This window comes from Physella acuta, unplaced genomic scaffold (assembly GCF_028476545.2).
Source record: "Physella acuta isolate Inbredline_101_S28 unplaced genomic scaffold, ASM2847654v3 ptg000026l, whole genome shotgun sequence".
In the NCBI taxonomy this organism is placed as follows: domain Eukaryota; kingdom Metazoa; phylum Mollusca; class Gastropoda; family Physidae; genus Physella; species Physella acuta.
In genome coordinates, this window is record NW_026731546.1 from 35,757 (window position 1) to 55,927 (window position 20,171).

General features: G+C 35.9%; 1 protein-coding gene across 2 annotated transcripts in view; it reads left to right on the forward strand.

Annotated features, from left to right (window-relative positions):
- The window catches only part of LOC131940945 (uncharacterized), a 116,869-nt gene that overhangs the window by 11,053 nt on the left and 85,645 nt on the right, over positions 1 to 20,171 (forward strand). For both annotated transcript variants that reach the window (XM_059299886.1, XM_059299876.1), the window contains exon 3: positions 10,503 to 10,638. In XM_059299886.1, coding sequence (XP_059155869.1) covers positions 10,503 to 10,638 — 136 coding nt within the window. The remainder of the gene's footprint in view (positions 1 to 10,502; positions 10,639 to 20,171) is intronic.

Sequence of the window (20,171 nt, forward strand, 5' to 3'; positions counted from 1 at the left end):
TTTTGAAAAATTCAAAGTAGGAAAAGTACCACTTCCGGTTATCGAAAATCGCTCAAAAGTTGATACGGATCTACGATTTTGATAAAATACTTATATATGAAATTTCATCAACCTAGCTGTAACGGTACTCAAGTTATCGTGTTTACACACAGACACACAGACACACAGACACACACACACACAGACATACGGACAAGATTGCAAAATTATGTTTTTCCGTATCAGTGAGGTGTAAAACGTCGAGATTTGTAAAAATCTCGATTTTTTTTTTGCACGATTACAATACTTTCTCTATACTACGTATATACGAGAAAGTAAAAAAGTCAACATTTGTAGACAATGTAAAAAAAAACCCACAACGAAGACAACATTTATAGAAGACAACATTTCTGCTGTGTAAAAGCAACATCTTGTATCCCTAGAGTCCTTTCATAGTGCTGACACTGTATGTTCCCAAATTCTCCTGAACTTTAGACATCTTTGACAACTTCGTCTGTTGATACCTGATAACTGTTACAATAGCCACTGACAATTGAAACCTTTGTCTATTGGTCTTGAAAAATTTGGACACAATCGGTAGAAACATAACGCGAGCTTTGACGCCGACCAACACAAGCATTTGACGTCACTGACAACTTTCTCCACGTGCCTGGCACGTGATGTCACGTGACTTCTAATGCGTGGTTTTTGTGCGTTGAAGATTTCCTGTCAAACAACATTTGAAGTCACACTAGTCCTATTGCCCGCATTACACCTGGCAGTGTTTCTTCCAGGCATCTCTTCAGGGGGGGGGGGGGGGCGAAGAGAGTCTACCACCCTCCCACCCGAACAAAATTGAATTTATATAGAAAATACTTATTTTTAACAGTGTCGTCGGCCCCGGAAATGTTAGTCCACCCCCCCCCCCCCCCCCCGAAAATTTAAAGTGCCCCCCCCCCCCTATCCCCCGGAGAAAAAAAAGTCTGGAAGAAACACTGACAACCGGATTTGAGTTTTTACTTCTAAATATAGAAATTGCAACACAATTTAATACTTTTCTATACGTAACAAATGCTAAAGCCAATCAGTATAAAATATTTGGTTCTGTTAACAGCCGGCAATATTGATTGAAAATACCAAACAATTCGTGGACTTAAGAAAGCCACATTTCTAAAGATGTACTATTTTAGGAAAGCTAATAACCCAATTAATAATTATTTATAAACTAATGAAAACGAATTAATGAGAAAGACTACATTCGCTGTTTTTAGCTATTTATTTTTAATGTCCCTCCACAAACGGTTTTTCGTCACACAGGATTTTCTAGGAAAAATAAATTATTTCATAAATCAAATATGACAAAGGTTTACAAGCAGTTTATTCGAATGTTATTTACAGCTTGTTATGTTTAGCTTCGCGTTGAAGGTGACTGGTAGTCTAAACTTAGTTACACGAGTATAAGGTGTATACGATAACGTTCTTGTACACATTTTATACACAGTATATAGAGCTTCCTCTGGAATCAAGCTTAGACAATGAGTTCTGCCAATAGGGCATGTAAGTAGGTCACCAACGTCTCGTTTTCGTACTTGCTAGCTAATATTTTTCAAACCAAATGTGAACATTTTTTATTAAATCGGGAAAATATAAATAAATAAAAAATTTGCTTTCGCTATTATTAAGTTATTAGAAATCGTAAACAATTCTTATGATCAAAATTATAGACCATAAGATATGGGCTAGCTTAATTGAAGGAAAATATAGCAAACGTTAAGTTCTGATTCATTTTATTTGTAATTTATTTGTCCTAATCGAAGTTAGAATATTAATATAATATTATTAATAAACTGGTCATACCGGTACTAAAGTATTAAAAAAAATTAACACATTTTGAATGCACACCAAACTCCCATGATGCATATTTTTAATACACCTAACTGTAACAGAGAAATGGGCGTCTGCAGGCCATGGTATGCCTGGCTTCCGTGGTGTTCTCTCTAACGCGAACAGAATCCGGATTGCACGATATCGGAATTCAAAGTTTCTAACGAACCAGGAATTTCAGTTTTTGATTCTAATCGCATTTTCCGCCCTTTTATAACGTATCGAAAAATACTCTCTCTTAAATAGAAGAAATAAGTTTTCAAACAATTAAATAATGTTAAACTATCTTCACGATAACGATAACAACAACGACGACAACGACAATGACGACAACAACAACAGCGACAACGACAGCAAAAGCGACAACGATAATAAAAAATAATAGTAATATAATTATTATTATTGTTGATATTCTATTGCTGTTATTTCGTGGGTTGCTCTACTTCGTATAATCATAATTTATCATAACAAACAATTTCTTAAGACACTTTACCCTCCTGTATGTTTTGATGGTACGGTGTGTATTTGTTTTGAAGATACAGCTCTTGATAAGAAAGTCTCGAGTTCTGATCCCGGGCTTAAATCTTTAGGACGTCTTTGTGTCCACCCAGCTCTAATGGGTACCTGACTTAAGTTTGGGAAACTAAAGACAGAAGTGCGTAGAACTGACCACACTATCCCTTTATATTGACCGCCAGGGGCTGTACGGGTAGCTTTTACTTTTACAGAATTCCAAAGCCTATTTTTCCCGATTCGATGACGTTTAAAACGCAGACATTTTGATAAATCTGGATTTAGATTTTTTTTGCCCGATTAAAATAAGTCCCCTATACTCCGTATATGATGAAGTACTGATATGTAAAACGATGAAAACCGTGAACATTTCATGTGATTTTTTTTTGTGCACGATTGCAATACTTCTTCTATACTCTGTATACGAGAAAGAAACAATCACGCCGATATCTACATTTATATTGAGCAATTTAATAACCCCCAATAAAATAATAAAATTTATTTATCAGAAATGTACAAAATCTAATAAATGCGCCCCCCTCCCTTTCAACCGAGCCAGAATCACAGTCTGAATACTGTTACAAAAGTTACGACAAATATGGAGAAAAATCATAATATAGACAAAAATAGTTGCGATGCTAGTCTCAAGAATTATCTCCCATAGCTTATATTGTTGGGTAAGGGAAACAATCTAAATACAAACACCCAAAATTGAAAAAAGAATAAAGTAATGTGCACTGAACAAACTATTTAACATAAGCCATTATTTGGTTATAATAGAAAAAAATATTTACAGATATCTGTTTAAGAAATGATTCGTATTTGACTGTTTTTATAAAAATCAAATTTATATAGAAATAAAATATTGAACCTTTACACTTCAGTTTTATTTTAATTAGGTTTAGTAGAAGAAAGCGGTTTTGTGTTTTAAAATGTGGTGATAAAAGCAGACAAATAGAAAAATAAATAATGATTTTCTAAATATCAACGGGCTGGTCAAGGAAACCAGGTGTTTGCTCCACACCCTACACGGCGTCCACGAAGGATATAAGGAGGGCAATAATCAGCTTATGGCATCGAACCGCTTAAAGCAAGGCCTTGAGATACAGGTTCCAAATAACCTGCATTTTGACCACCGCAACATGTTCGGTCAGGCCAGGAGACGTCAGATCGTGGACAGCACACAGAGGCTGATCGACAAGTGCACCGATGCTGCCACCGCCATTTTCCGCAAACTTGCGCAGGCGCACCACATCGCCAATGTGGGTAGGATCCACCCACGCGAGTACCGACTCACAGCCTCGGCCAACAGACTTTGCTAAACTTGAAAACATAGCTTTCAAATGTTTATTTGTTATGCTTAATTTTAGCCATCAATTTTTATTTAAAATACCGCAGTAAAAGGAAGAAAAAAACCAAGTTATATTTTATACTTGATTTTACCATTTTGTAGATATTTTACAAACAAAAATATTTGACACAAAAAGAGCGTTCTATTAAAAACATACTCAAAATTGAAAAAAAAAATGGTTTTCTAAATCTTATTAATAACATTGTAATGAGGCGCTTTGTATTAGATTTATGAAAATCTCGAGTACGAATCCTCGGGCATAGAGGTTCGTTCTAGGACAGGGGTCGTCAACCTGCGGCTCCCTTGATGTTAAGGTGCGGCTCTTGAGTTCCATGCACAAATATTACAAATTATATCATTTCATTTTCAAAACTCATAAATATATTATACTGTAAAGAAAAAATAACTTTAAACAGGATAAAAACACATCAGAGAACAATGAGGGTAGGTCAGGTAGAAAGCATACGGACAGCTGACAGCCGCTTGGGCACCAGTCCCACAGCCGTGCTTTAGCCAGCCCCGTTGCAAATAATTCCTTGCTTGCCACTGCCCAAGTGCCAACTTTTTTCGAAAATCGTTAAATGGAGAATGCTGTTTTATTAAGAATGCATTCCTCTACCTATCAGTATGCATTAATTTGACCTGCGTGACGAAGTATTTTAGTTATTAGCTTCCTTTGGTTAAGCCGTGTGGAGGATAAGCCTAGTGAGAACCGAAGGACAGATGCGACCGATACAGTTATCAAACCGATACCCAAACCAGTTATTTGGAGCTTACCGTGTTGAGCGCTGACTGGTTATGAGAGACATCTCCTGGACCAATGGTGTCAGTAAAGAAAGAAAAAAAATTATTGGCTCCTACAGTGGATTGGGATAGTCGTATAGTTATATTATAATTTTATTATTTGATTCCTAATTTTATCACAGCAGAGCTAGCTAAAACCGTTTTTGTGCGAAACATTTGTATGTTTTTATATGAATCAATATTAGTTCATATTTAACGCTACTTATTTCAAATCAAAAATCAAATTTATTCATCTAATCCTTATCAAATACCAAAATATTGGGAAAAAAATAATGTTAGTAGCTCTTTAAAAACTAGAAAATTGTGTAAATAGTAATTTTTGGCTCTTCCGGCTCAAAAGGTTGCCGACCCCTATTCTAGGAGAGACAACTAAAAAATGTAACAACTGCTGCCTTCTAGTTTGTTCTTGGTTGGAAGCAAATCCAAAAAGAAAAGCAGGCTGAAATCGGAGTCAATGACCCCAATGGCACATAACCAGTTGACTCGTATACTTAATTATAACTAAAGAACGAAGAGAAAGAAGAGAATGAAGGTAGACTACATGTCAGAAAGAAGTATTACTATTGTAAATCTATATCAATCCGCACAAGCCGATGATGAAAACCATGCAAGGCAAACTGACGCTATAAATTGCATGTCTGAGAAAAAAAAATATGGTTTCTTAATTTACCTTTTTTTAAAACAGAACACTTAGTCTTCATTTAAATACACATTTGCATTTTCAGTCAGGTTTTAAAAATACTTAAATGGACGTTTTGTATTATGTATTAGTAAACAATTTTAAATAAATGAAAGTACATGTCAAAAAAAAAAAAAATAATCTAATTCTTGCTGTTATAAAATAATATACCCGAGGAACTAGGCGAAGTCAATGCAATTTAATTTTGAGTTTTCGCTGCAATTAAAGGATTGTTTTAATTAACTGCTTTTATTCTTTGTTTTTAATTTTTAGTAATTATGAATTTTAAAAATTAAAATATTAATTCAATTTTAACATTTTTGAAACCAATGAGTAGGCCTACTTTTTTTTTGCATTTTCTTCATTTTTAATAAAATCGAAAATACAATACAAAGTGTACTATTTGCTTTAAAAACTGTTAAGCAGCTTGTGACCTCGAAATGTTATTATCTCCCTTTCTAGTTTCTTCATGTTCGTGGTAGGCACATAATCACTAGTACCAGAAGCGTAGCGAGGGGGGGGGGGGGTGACACCATTTAGGGGGGTGACACCAAGGCAAAAAATAGCAAAATATATAGAGAAAAACTTGAGGGGGGGAGGGTGCAAATCTAAAATTTGTCCTAGAAAAGGGTCGCTACGCCTTTGGGGGGGGGGGGGGGGGGGTGACACCATTAAGTGCCTCACCGGGTGACACCCGACCTCGCTACGCCACTGACTAGTACTTCCTCCTGCTATCTACCCTTTTGTTACTGAATATATTAATCCTGATTACTTATTTAGATTAAATTAAATTAACTAGTTGTGTAAATGACTAAATTAATGTCTAATTAAATTGAAAAGTAAATATTGATGTGCTGTCTTTGGGAGAATAATGAATCTGGAATGTCTGAACGAAATCGTTGCATTACAAGTGGGTCAGAATTGAGTTACAAGATTAGCTAAAAACCCAATAGACAGACATTGTACACTAAATACAGTGGTAGCTCGACATACGAGCCGTCTAGTGAGCAATATTTTGCTTTGAAATACGAGAAAATTTGAGATACGAGGATCCTTGCACAGGTTTTGTTTATAGACTAGTGAAAAGTGGTGTCAGAAATTAAACAAAAGTTTAAAAAATAAAATGTTACTGGGATTTTTAAATTTAATTAATGTCATTAGAGTTTAGTTAAGGTCAGTGGGGGAGGGGGTGGGGGGTGGACCCTTGATATTTGGGGTGGGGGTGGGGGCGGACTAAATTTTCCTATGGGGCGGAAATATTTTCTATACAAATTCCAATTCGTTCGGCGGGGGGGGGGGGAGGGGGGGGGGGGGCTGTAGACTTTTTCGAGGGACTCAATGCCTTAAAGAAACATTGGTTAAGGTCCATTAAGTTTAAGGATGATATTTAGCATTAACAGCATAACAAGTAAGTGAACGGGAAGTAAGCGACCGAAAGAGTATAGCATTTAACAAAGGGTAAGGGAACGAACTGAACCTCCTTCTTCCATCTCCTCGCTTGTATGAGCACTAAATAAACTTTCAATATCTTTGCTAACATCAGACACATATAAAAAAAAATATTTAAAATATTCATCAAACTACGCACGCTAACGACGCAATTATTCAGCCATTAATATTTTTCAACACTTAATAAAAAAGGATCATTGAGCGACTGATCCACGCGATTAGACAATTGACAACAGAAAAAAAATCTCCAGAAAATTGGAAGAATTTTAAAAGAGCTGGCATATCAGCTCACCATACTGCGCTATCAATATTCACGCAAACCGCGGTTTTTTCCCGATATCCCGCGTTTTAAGTGGCTTCTTGCAGCTTATCCTAGGATAAAATCCGTTGCGGAATTAGAATTATCTCGAGATTAACACTTCACCAATCTCAAATTTTAGATACATAAAAACTTTCCGAGCGTCTTTAAGAAACAATGCACATCTTTGTATAATCCTCTAGCCAAGGGAAGTAATTCATCACGTATGGGAGGTAATCCTACCAATAAATGAGAATTAGAGTTTTTAAGATGTTGTCGACTGTCGTAATTAATCTTGTGCCTGTCTGGAATAGATGATACTTTTATACAGTACAGTGGTAGAAATATAAATGGATGTAGGTTAAGTGGTTGATATAGGTGTGGTGGTGGATGTAGATTAGGTGGTTGATATAGAATGGATGGTGGATATAGGTGGACTGTACATATATGTTATATGGTGGATAAGAGGGGTGTGGTGGATATGAGTGTGGTGGATATAATATCATCCGTGTTGCACATAGATTTGTGCTGGTGGTTGATGTTAGTTTGATGTTGGTTTGGTGTAAAGTTGATATAAGTTTGATGTAAAGTTTGATGATAGCTTGATGCAAGTTTAATGCAAGTTTGGTATACATTTGTAAGTCTGATGTAAGTTTGATGCATGCTTGAAAATAGATATAACTGAATAGTAGTGGCAATAGAACTAGATTTTACTAGATACTGGTGGGTGATCGATAAAGATTAGTTGTGTTCTTGGGGGGCTCAGCAATAAAGCGGCAAGCGAATACGTCCTAATATGGATTCCATTAACACCTCAACAATTTAAAATTTAAAACGGACGTTCCGTTTAAATGAAAATAACTCACATCACACAAACTAAAGCTTTATGGTTTGATGAACATTATTTTCTGTTTATCTATTTTGTTTGTGTGTGTGTGGGAGGGGGGTGTGTGGCTTAAAAGAAAACTTTAATTGGTATAAATGGCTGTTCTCTGTATTGGAAAAGTTCATCAGGAACGCCAACAGGGACTTTTTTTTCATTTTTGTTAGGAGCCTACTTGAATAAGCTAATGGTTTAAATTTTATGCTATATTTATTAATGTATTAGCGGTTTACATTGTGTGCGTTGTTTTAAAAGACGTTTTTGTTGGACAATCTGATGTCAGGTCTACTTGTCCAAATCACACGTTTACTTTCTTAAGTCGGCTATACTATTTCTGGCCCAAATACAGAAACTAAGTCCTATGTTAGCTATTGATTCAAATTTAAAATTTAATTCCGAATTTGAAATAGATCTACGGTTAATTTCAACAATAGAAAAGCTATTACAACGGCCTGATTTAAAACAAGTTTTAAACGAACAATGAAATATAATTGTTCTCTACAAATTTAAACATATTCAATTTTATATATTGATCTCAGACCTAATTTAAAACAGTACTAAAGACAACCCCACACACATTAACTATACAGTAGAGTAGACAGGATGTTTACCACTAAAGGGGGGGGGTGTACATTTCTAAAAAAGTATAAAGATATATATATATATATATATATATATATATATATATATATATATATATATATATATATATATATATAAATATATATATATATATATATATATTCCATTAAGGTTTTTGGAATTTGAAATTGTGGTTACTTAACGTTTTAAATTTTGAAACTGTACGCACACAACTTCATCGCCATAACCTAATAAATAACATTAAAATGTATCTTTTTAGGATTTCAACTCATACCCTAACACTATCTCCCCCTCTGCCTACGCCACTGCATCTAAAGGTCTAATTCAACAGTTCAGTCTAATGTTATCTCACACTAAAGTACAACCCCCACGGCACTGTTGTGATCATCAGACACGCCCAGACTACTGGGAGAGTTTCAACCAGTGCAATGGTAGTCTGGGACGGAGAAAAATATGTGAAACCGAAGTGCAAAATGTTGATTCAAAAACCAGTTTAAAGCTGACTAATGAAATCCCACACAGGCTGGAGATAAAGTTCAATGCTATTAGATAACTCTTTAACCAAATACAAGCTCTTTCAGACTCTACTCTAAAATAACTTGTTGGGTTTGTTTACATCATTCACTCAACTGACTTGTTAACTAAATCTACCACCGGTTGTTCAAACTTCTTTAACGTTTCTATTTAAACAGTTCTCTTCTTATAACTGACTAAAATATTTTAAAGCTTTAAATTCAAAAGTCACTTGGACTTTTTCTATTAATTCACTTGTTTCGACGTTTTGTTATTGATTTTAATGGCATTCACGGTGAGTACTTAATTGAAGTGTATTCTGCTCACACGAGCTTATCATCCCACACAAGATGCACATTTGTTTACCACTGGCTAGACTGAAAATAATTAAAAAATCGAAGTCAACGAAAGTCTTGAAGACAACCCAAGATATAAAAAAGGCTAGAATTAAAACTTTAAAACAAACTTCTATTTATTTAAAACATTTGAATCGAGAAAATAATTTAAAGTTAAAAAAACAACAACACTTAAATTCCAAAAAAAAAAAGAAACAACTGTTAAATACATGACACAACACAACATTTTTTAAATCCTGACTTAAGGATATAACTCGGTGAAGTGTTAAGAATGTTTTAAGAATGTTACAATGTCTTTAAAGATGTCGCACATTTTATAAATTTCACTTGAAATGAAAGATCAGTCTTTTCCTGAATTGTTAAATTTATACGAAATAAATGTTGTAGTTATTTTTCATCCTTATTGAAACAGTTTTAGGTGTCTTTCCTACTATCATGTCAACAATCCCTATTACCATATTTGTGGCGCCCTTAACCTCTATGCTTTCCTTTACTCACACCCCCGGATTTTGTTGCTGACGTCGTTACTTTAACTTCTGTCATTTTGTCGCCAACGACTATATTTGCGGCGCCCTTTAATTTATTATAAGAATACCCCTAGTGACGCCCTTTAATGTATGTGTAACTTTCCTCTTGTACGCCCTCTAATCTATTTTTTAACCGCCCACCAGGATAATGTTTGTGGCGCCCTCTAATCTATTTTATTACCCCACCAGGATAATGTTTGTGGCGCCCTCTAATCTATTTTATTACCGCCCACCAGGATAATGTTTGTGGCGCCCCCTCTAATCTATTTTATTACCGCCCACCAGGATAATGTTTGTGGCGCCCCCTCTAATCTATTCTATTACCGCCCACCAGGATAATGTTTTTGGCGTCCTCTAATCTATTTTATTACCGCCCACCAGGATAATGTTTGTGGCGCCCTCTAATCTATTTTATTACCGCCCACCAGGATAATGTTTGTGGCGCCCTCTAATCTATTGTATTACCGCCCACCAGGATAATGTTTGTGGCGCCCTCTAATCTATTTTATTACCGCCCACCAGGATAATGTTTGTGGCGCCCTCTAATCTATTTTATTACCACCCACCAGGATAATGTTTGTGGCGCCCTCTAATCTATTGTATTACCACCCACCAGGATAATGTGTGTGGCGCCCTCTAATCTATTTTATTACCGCCTACCAGGATGTTTGTGGCGCCCTCTACCGTGCTGTACACAACTTGCCCCGGCGCCCCAGGACTTGAATGCCTGACCAGCGATGCCGAGTTGGAGGAACTCTCCAAGAAACTGATGGCCAACTCTGAAGGTCTCAGACTGCAGGTGGGTTTTGTCAGCCGTGGTCACGTGCCTGCTCGTCATGTGACCAAGTCTGTTTACAATCGACTTTATTTTTACACTTCCAGCTAGCTAGTCTAGTCAGTTTTATATATATACATAGATACACACACACACACACACACACATATATATATATATATATATATATATATATATATATATATATATATATATATATATATATATATATATATATATATATATATATATATATATATATGTGTGTGTGTGTGTGTGTGTGCGTATATATGTAAATATATTTATATATATACATATATACATATATTAACATATACTAAGGAGTTGATTATCACACCAGTCCAATAGATTTAATTAATTAAGAAAATTAAACGTTGATAAGAGTGTGTCATGAAGAAAAACGAATTTAAATACAGCCCGCTAAAGCGTATCTGAATGTTCCAAGAATGTTTTTAATGTCTTCAACACAAATTACGGCATTTCTCTGAGAATGACGTTACTATCAGTTCACAAACATAACGAGAACAAGACGTCACAACGAGACGTACAACCCTAACACAGACCTACACAAACATGAGAATAACGTCACAACCCTAACAAGACAATACAATCCTAAAATTGACGTGCACAATCCACAAGAATGACGCCACAACTCTGAGACGTCAGTACCCTGTTACATTACAGCATTTAAAAAAGACGTCACTACTGTTATACAGACCCCTAAAACTCTGAAAATAACGTCACAAGCCTTATACAAAAAAATATATTAAATATATAATTCTTCCTACACTACCCCAGGAACCCCCCCCCCCCCTCCCCACCCCGGGGCCTACAACTGAAGCTAAATCCTATTAGAAAACGAGTGAAGTAATGAAGCAAGTCAAAACCGTGTCTTGTTTACCAGCTCATTAAACTTAATCTTCAGCATCTACCCACCGTCTTCCAGGGGCGTGGCCCTTCCGGTTTGTTTCGCTCACCAACGATGTAGCAAAACGCTGGGCCCCCAATTAGCTTAAACATAGAATCGCTCTGAGTTAGATTTTACTGAGAATATTCTAATATGCAAAAAAAAAAAAAAAAAAAAAAAAAAAAAAAAACAGCAACACATCATTTGGCAAAAAAAAAAATAAAAATAAATAAAAATAAAAGAAAAATAAAAGAATGGAAAAAAAACCCTCTACTTTCCACTCATCTTAAGGAATTAAAGAATTCTCACCAACGTCTGCATACGGAATTCCCCTCAGTTTATAAATAAGAGTATGTAACGTGATAGTTTTTATGGAAACGCCTTTACAAAACGAAAACATTTTTTTTAAGGATGAAGGCTTTTATCGGTAATAAATGATGAACACGAGTGGTCTACGCATGTGTATATTGCGTAGAAAAGTAATTCACTTTTGCTTACCATAGCCCTAAAGGTTTTAGCCAAGCGTATTCAAGCCGGACTACTTATTTATAAATCATGAACACGTTCAGTTCTGTAGAAAAATTACATAATAACTCAATGTTAATAAATCTACATCGGTATTCACTCAGGTAATCAATAGCGCCAATCAAAAGACTATCGATTAGGATTGACGCGTTTTGTTTTTTTACAATCCTGAAGGAAAACCTCCAACGCAAACCTTTTATAACGATGCGCCATTAATGCATCCTAATTTATAAAAGCCCAATGTGCGCACATCTCTCTCTCTCTCTCTCTCTTTCTCTGTCCGCAAAAAATTTTCGCCGGACATCACGTCAGAATCGGCAGCGATATATCGAGAATTTTTTACGGACTTTTGTTGAAAATAATATGTTAGATGTTTTAAATGTATAACCACAATTTTATTTAAAGAAGAAAAATAAAAATTTAAGGCGTATTCGAATGTAGAGAAACAGTATTATTTATGCAACCGGAAAAGCAATATTATATGTGAAAAAGAACGCATAAAACTGTGACGTCACTATTGCTTATACATTAACTAATGACGTCATCTGCCGTGTTTAGAATGAAAAGAAATGAACTATTTCATTCAAATTTTATTTAGATCTACGTACACTATGAAATGTATACAATACAATTTTTCCGGCCTAAACTCATAAAATTTATTTTATGTATTTGGATTCTAGATCTAGAGATTCTAGATCTAGACTAAATCTAAATCTACGCAATAACTAGATCTAGACGTAGACGCTAAGATCTAGATTTAGACTCTAACTTCTCTAAAATCAATTCCAAAAATAAATTTCTATATTAGGACTAAACTATTTCAAGACTTATTTATTTTATACAAAATCTTTGTTATGAACTGGCTAATTTGGGATAAAAAATTAATTTGAAAGAATAGGCATATTCGCGTAAGTTAAGATTTTAAAATACGTCTTTCATTCTCCGTATTTTATAAGGTGCCTAAATAGCGGAGATGTTAGTGTACATTAAACCACGCAGGTGGTTTGGGTTCGAGACACAGCAAGTCAACTTGGTTGATGTATTCTTTTTTATTATGCACGGGCTAAACTTAAAAAAAAAATTCTTTTAGGAATCTAGATCTAGATCTAGATTGTCGGGTGTCCGATAGGGCACTTCCCGGCGCCGCAGGCGCTTCAAATTTGGCATGATCTTGCCTTGGTGCGACAGAACACGGGGGCCGGTGGCCGAAAAGTCTACGATGTGGGGGTCAAAACTGACCTCGACTGACCGGTACCTTATATGAGCTATAAATCGAAAAAAAAATGTCCACCGAGGAACCTCTTCATAACTCTTGAGGTCGTAGACCGACCTTCGGGCGAATTAATTAAGCATTCAAATTCTCAATGTTTTCGAAAGCCTAAGCGAAGCTGGGCAGCATGCCTAGTTCTACAATAAAATGCTATTTGTGCCTTGTTCGAATACTAAGCCAATCATTTGGTGTTATTTTTTCTTCAATAGCATACTGTTAAAATAATGTGATGCTAAATGATATATTGTATTATTAAAATACACAATACAATAAAACCACTATAGTTAGAACAAACAATACACTAAACCTGTTATAGTTAGAATATACAATGCACTAGAGGCACTATTATTGCAATATAAAACACAGTAAAGCCACTATTATTACAATATACAATATACTAACGCCGGTATATTTAGAATCTACAATAAACTAAAGCCGGTATATTTAGAATCTACAATTCACTAAAGCCGGTATATTTAGAATCTACAATACACTAAAGCCGGTATATTTAGAATCTACAATACACTAAAGCCAGTATATTTAGAATCTACAATTCACTAAAGCCTGTATATTTAGAATCTACAATTCACTAAAGCTGGTATATTTAGAATCTACAATACACTAAAGCCGGTATATTTAGAATCTACAATACACTAAAGCCGGTATATTTAGAATCTACAATACACTAAAGTCGGTATATTTAGAATCTACAGTACACTAAAGCCGGTATATTTAGAATCTACAATACACTAAAGCCGGTATATTTAGAATCTACAATACACTAAAGTCGGTATATTTAGAATCTACAATACACTAAAGCCGGTTTAATTAGAATCTACAATACACTAAAGCCGGTATATTTAGAATCTACAATTCACTAAAGCCGGTATATTTAGAATCTACAATTCACTAAAGCCGGTATATTTAGAATCTACAATTCACTAAAGCCGGTATATTTAGAATCTACAATTCACTAAAGCCGGTATATTTAGAATCTACAATTCACTAAAGCCGGTATATTTAGAATCTACAATTCACTAAAGCTGGTATATTTAGAATCTACAATTCACTAAAGCCGGTATATTTAGAATCTACAATTCACTAAAGCCGGTATATTTAGAATCTACAATTCACTAAAGGCGGTATATTTAGAATCTACAATACACTAAAGCCGGTATATTTAGAATCTACAATTCACTAAAGCTGGTATATTTAGAATCTACAATTCACTAAAGCCGGTATATTTAGAATCTACAATTCACTAAAGCCATTACGATGCAATACGCCACAGATGATGCCCCATCTCATCCGGTGAAGCCTTAAAATTGACTCCAAGATATTTTAACTGGCGGAGCTGTGAGTCATAGAAGCAATGAATTATGGGGGTTTTATGTGCTGGAGCGCTGGTCGATCGATTTATTTTGTACATATCTCTCCCCCCACCCCGTCCCCAGCATCTCTCTCCCACCCCGCCCCCAACATTTCTCACCCTCCCCGCCACTACACCCCATCCCCACCCAGAATCCCACGTCCTAATTTAGCAGAGCCCACATATATCCGACTTTAGTTAGCATTGAAAGACCTTGACTCTGGGAAACTAAAATAGTCTAATTTGTTTAGCCAATTGTTTTTAATGATTAGTTAATAGTTTAAGTTAACTTTTTACCTAGGCAAAATTACAAGGTAAAAAAAAAAAGAAAAATATTGGTTCAATTATATTTTTTAAATCTCAAGAGCGATCCTAGATTTTTTTGCGTTAGGTAGCAACATCACCCAATAAAGTCACATTTGACTTGACTTAAGGCGGAACAACTCAGCCAGTTAGTGATGTTTGTATGTGATAGTTTCAAGACTCACCCGACTGTCCAATTCTCCTCAGTGCTCGCCCGCTTTAAGTGGCGGATGTTTTTAATACCAGCGAAGTGGTGTTAAATGGCAATTAAGGCCGTAATTATCGTCACGCGCTGATTATGTACGAGGTCATTGAACTTGAAATGAATTGTTGTAGTTTAGTAGCTTGAAGTTGGAAGCGTTGTTATATTATGGGTGGGAGGAGGTTGAATAGAATGAGCAGTGTTTCTTCCAGACTTTTTTCTCTGGGGGGTGGGGGGGGGGGCACTTGAAATTTTCGGGGGGGGGGGCGGTAGGCTTTCTTCGGGGGGGGTGGGCACTTGAATTTTTTGCGGGGGGGGGGGGTGTGGGGGGCGGTAGACTTTCTTCGGGGGGGGGGGGGCGGACACTGTTAAAAGTATATATTTTCTATATAAATTATATAAATTTCATTTCGTTCGGGGGGGGGGGGGAGGGGGCGGTAAAAGAGATGCCCGAAGAGATGCCTGGAAGAAACTCTGGGAATGAGGGAAAAACTAGAAATTTGTTCTTAAATTAAACTGCTAACTTGATAGAAAAAATACTGGATGATAACGTACATTTACGTTGACGATCAAACTAAAAATAAAGTTCAAGTTTTGTTTATTACTTTCACTGTAATGTAGGGCGAGTTAGCATCGTCATCAGATCCCGTTTGTACCCAAGCCACATGGGGCAGATGAAGTAGAGTTAAGCTGTTTCAACGAGATCGGTATACAGGGGGATAATGTGGTCAGCACTATGCCAAGCCACCTTTTTTTCGCTTAACGTGTGTTAGGTATCCATTAGAGCTGGGTGGACTCAGGGTCGTTATACTTATTGAACCCGGATTAGAATTTGAAACTTTCGTTAGCCGTCTAGCGCTCTACCTCTAGGCCACGCCGCTCAGGGAAAGTAATGTAAATCTAAACTGTTCTTTTTAAAACAGCTGACAACGTCTAGAAAATGACGCTTATTTAAAATAAATTTCTAAAAATTTTTTTAGCTTTTTTGCACCTAGTTTGACATACCTTTTATATTTGATGCTGCGTGGATTTGTTTAGTACCACCGCGTACTAAAGAATTGTTTGCTTTTATCCAAAGTACGGGAGCTGTTTTTCCGCACAGTGCACTAGACTTTGTTCCGACTAGCCACACACTGTACGAGACTTTGTTCCGGGTAGATCCTAACTGTACGAGACTTTGTTCCGGGTAGATCCTAACGGTACGAGACTTTGTTCCGGGTAGATCCTAACTGTACGAGACTTTGTTCCGGGTAGATCCTAACGGTACGAGACTTTGTTCCGGGTAGATCCTAACTGTACGAGACTTTGTTCCGGGTAGATCCTAACGGTACGAGACTTTGTTCCGGGTAGATCCTAACTGTACGAGACTTTGTTCCGGGTAGATCCTAACTGTACGAGACTTTGTTCAGGGTAGATCCTAACGGTACGAGACTTTGTTCCGGCTAGATCTTAACTGTACTAGTCTTTGTTCCCACTAGCCACAATCTGTACTAGACTTTGTTCCGGCTAGTCCCACGTTGTACTAGACCCTGTCCACACTATACTATAGAAATGAGAAGTCGACCCAAAGTACCGAAGACTTGATGCTTGAAAGCTGAGCGTTAACACCCAACCTGCTCCGCTTGCCTCATTGATTTTTTTTTACTTGGAAGTTTGTTTTGTCCGCGCTTTGACCGTGTTGATCTCTGGCTAGTCAATAAGGCTACACGGAGGGCGATAACCGAACCAGTGGCCATTGATCGTTGTGTGATCTTAATAGATGTGTTTCAAAATCATCTTTACCAACAGGTTTTGTTTTTAAAGATCTTTGTAATGATAGGGACAAAAAGGTTTCATTTTGTGAGATTTTTGTAATAATTGTTGAGACATGTTATGTTTTTTAAGTCTTTGGTAACAATGATCGAGATAAATATATTTTGTTGTAATAGAAATTTGTATTGATCATAACACATGGGTTTTGTTTTTAAAGGTCTTAATTATAAACGTTGATAGTCTCGGATGTTATTATTACTGGTAATTTTAAGACCAAAAAGCACTGTAATTATTTTAAAAATGATCTTTCTAGAAGTCTTTTAATTTAATATGATCTTTTAATAGTATATACAAATGATCTTTCTAAAATTCTTGGAAGTTAATATGATCTTTTAATGGTATATACAAATGATCCTGTTATGTCATGAAGAATGGCTTATTTAAGATTTAGATAAATTATGTTACTTTCTTTTTTCTCAAAACGATCTAAACGTGTTACCTTTAACATTAACAAATGAACGCATTCATTTTCGAAACAGTAAACAGTTAAATATAAAGACCGCACAAATTTGTCATACTGAAGAAAACATCAGCTCTAATACATCACTGAGTCTCTGACAACACGGTTAGGAATTATTTATAGAGTTATCTTTTATTGTTTGTAGTGTTCTATAAAAGACGTAAGGTTAGCCTCTAGCGATAAACGGTCACCAGAAACAAAATATCATCAGTTTTTGTTTGAAGTGTTCTACAAAAGACTTAAGTTTAGCCTCTATTAGCTCACTCGAAGCTAAATGTGAACCCCACTAGATGGTAAGATTTCCATGAAACTAAACTATCTGGCTTGAAATGTTAATTTTAAACCGAATATTTATAAAAAATCGAAACAACAACAGCAGAACCTAATTAAAAATCCATCTCACACATACAACCTCCGATTTCGTACACGATCACAAGTAAACACGAATATTCGAACAGTGAAACCAGTTTGCCTTCAACTCTCGAACAAATTTATCTCATTGATTGATAGACACGTACATGAGATTGCGATTTAAATCTGGCTTAGCGTGGGATCGAACCCGCAAACAGGAAGCGAAGGGGACCGGATGTCCTGATCTTCTGAGGACGGCTTTCGGTTTAAATCTCGATAATTGTTATCGAGTTGATCATTGGCTTGTGGGATATCTCAATCGTGTGAGCCTCACCCCAGGAGCCGCACCCCACGAACTCGCTACATGTGGGGGACCCGTCGCTGTCAAATGCTGAAATAGAAACAAAGCATGTTCTGTTTCATTTTACTCCGGGGTAAAAAAAAAAGTTCAACAGGAAAAGAAAAATTTGGAGTGTGAACATTATTTGATTATTTTGTTTCGATGTGGCACAGTGCAAATTTAATTTTTTTTTTTACTCGGGTGTGGGATGGGGGTGATAGAATGTGCTAGCTGAGGGTGGGGGTTGATGGGGCGGGGAGGTGATGGTTGGGGTGATGGAGAAGAGGTGCTGGCTAGTTTGACGAGAAAATTTGCACACACCGCTACAGATGCGACACGAAAAGTGCATGGCGGGATAACAATGTGGCGGAGAGATGTGTTCGTCTGCTGGAAATTGCAGGTCTGTTGGCAGGATCACGTGATTAGGGACATGCGGACGTCACGTGGTGAGGGTGTGCAGGAAACAGCCCGATGAGCTGAGAGATTACGTAAATTGTGATCTTAGATTGAGCGGGGGGTGAAGCTCGGGTTAATAGCTGTGTTTTTCTAATATAAGAGTCAGATACACTTGCATTTATAATGATCGAATCAGGTATTCAAAGGAAAGAATATTATTACGCCCAGTAAACCCCTAACTCTTCTCATCAAATGTCTAATTCCTTTTTAAAATCTACATCAATTTATATATCTATGTATAGAACCATGAATAAAATGACCTCTTTTTTACTTTCTCGTATTTACGAAGTATAGAGAAAGTCTTGTAATCGTGCAAAAACAAATAATCGAGATTTTTACAAATCTCGACGTTTTACATCTCACTGATACGGAAAAACATAATTTTGCAATCTTGTCCGTATGTCTGTGTGTCTGTGTGTGTGTGTGTGTGTGTAAACACGATTACTTGGGTACCGATACAGCTAGGTTGCTGAAATTTCATATATAAGTATTTTATCAAAATCGTAGATCCGCATCAACTTTTGAGCGATTTCCGATAACCGGAAATGGTACTTTTTCTACTTGGAATTTTTTAAAAGCCTTTTACTTGAGTACTATTTCAGATAGATAAATGAAATTTCACATTTAAGTAAAAGATCTAATTCTCTACCTTCTGTCAAATTTTGAGTAATTTCCGTTGACCGGAAGTACTAATTTACGCTAATTCCGATTTCTCAAAAAAACGCATGTAAATTTATAAAGTACTAATAATATTGCACACTATTATGCACATTTTTTTTTGTGTTCGCTTGGTGCGCAATTCTTTTTTTCTATTAGATTCTATTCTATTTTTAAAAGTTTAAGTAATTAAAAATCATGTCTATATTCCAAGTTATATAAGAATATTCAAGAAAGTTTACGGGAGATCACTCCCGGTTTATTTTGGATTAGGGACGATTAGATAAAAATAAAATTGAACAAAAATGATCGTTCTGAAATAATGACAAATAGCTGAAATTAAAACCGTATGAAATGACCTTATTTGAAACAATGACAAATAGATCAAAATAAAACGGAATGAAATGACCTTATTTAGAACAATGACAAATAGATGAAAAAAAATGAATGAAATGACCTCTTGATTTAAGCGATGACCACTAGTTTAACAGAACTGCACTACGTATATTGTCTTTTTCAAAAACTTTTGGAACTTATATTGTAAAAACAATCACCCACATATTCCGTAGTCAGAGAAAACAATACATCACAGAAAAAAAGTAAATCTCATTAAAATTGTGGTTGTGTTTATTCGTGTGGAAAAATATTGTATCGCTTCGTTAAAGTTAAAACTATCGTGTTTCTCGTCTGTCTAATGAATTCTGGCCAGATTTTGTAGTCGCGATGTATTTCAAATCAATACTTTGTACAGGGTACCAGGAAGGCTTTATGTTTTTTCTACAGATGTATTCAGCTGGTGTTATGTCTACACGGTCTATTCTGACAATTATATGTTGTTGTTACATGTTGACATTGTTGTGACATTTTTGTAGTATCGTTGTGAT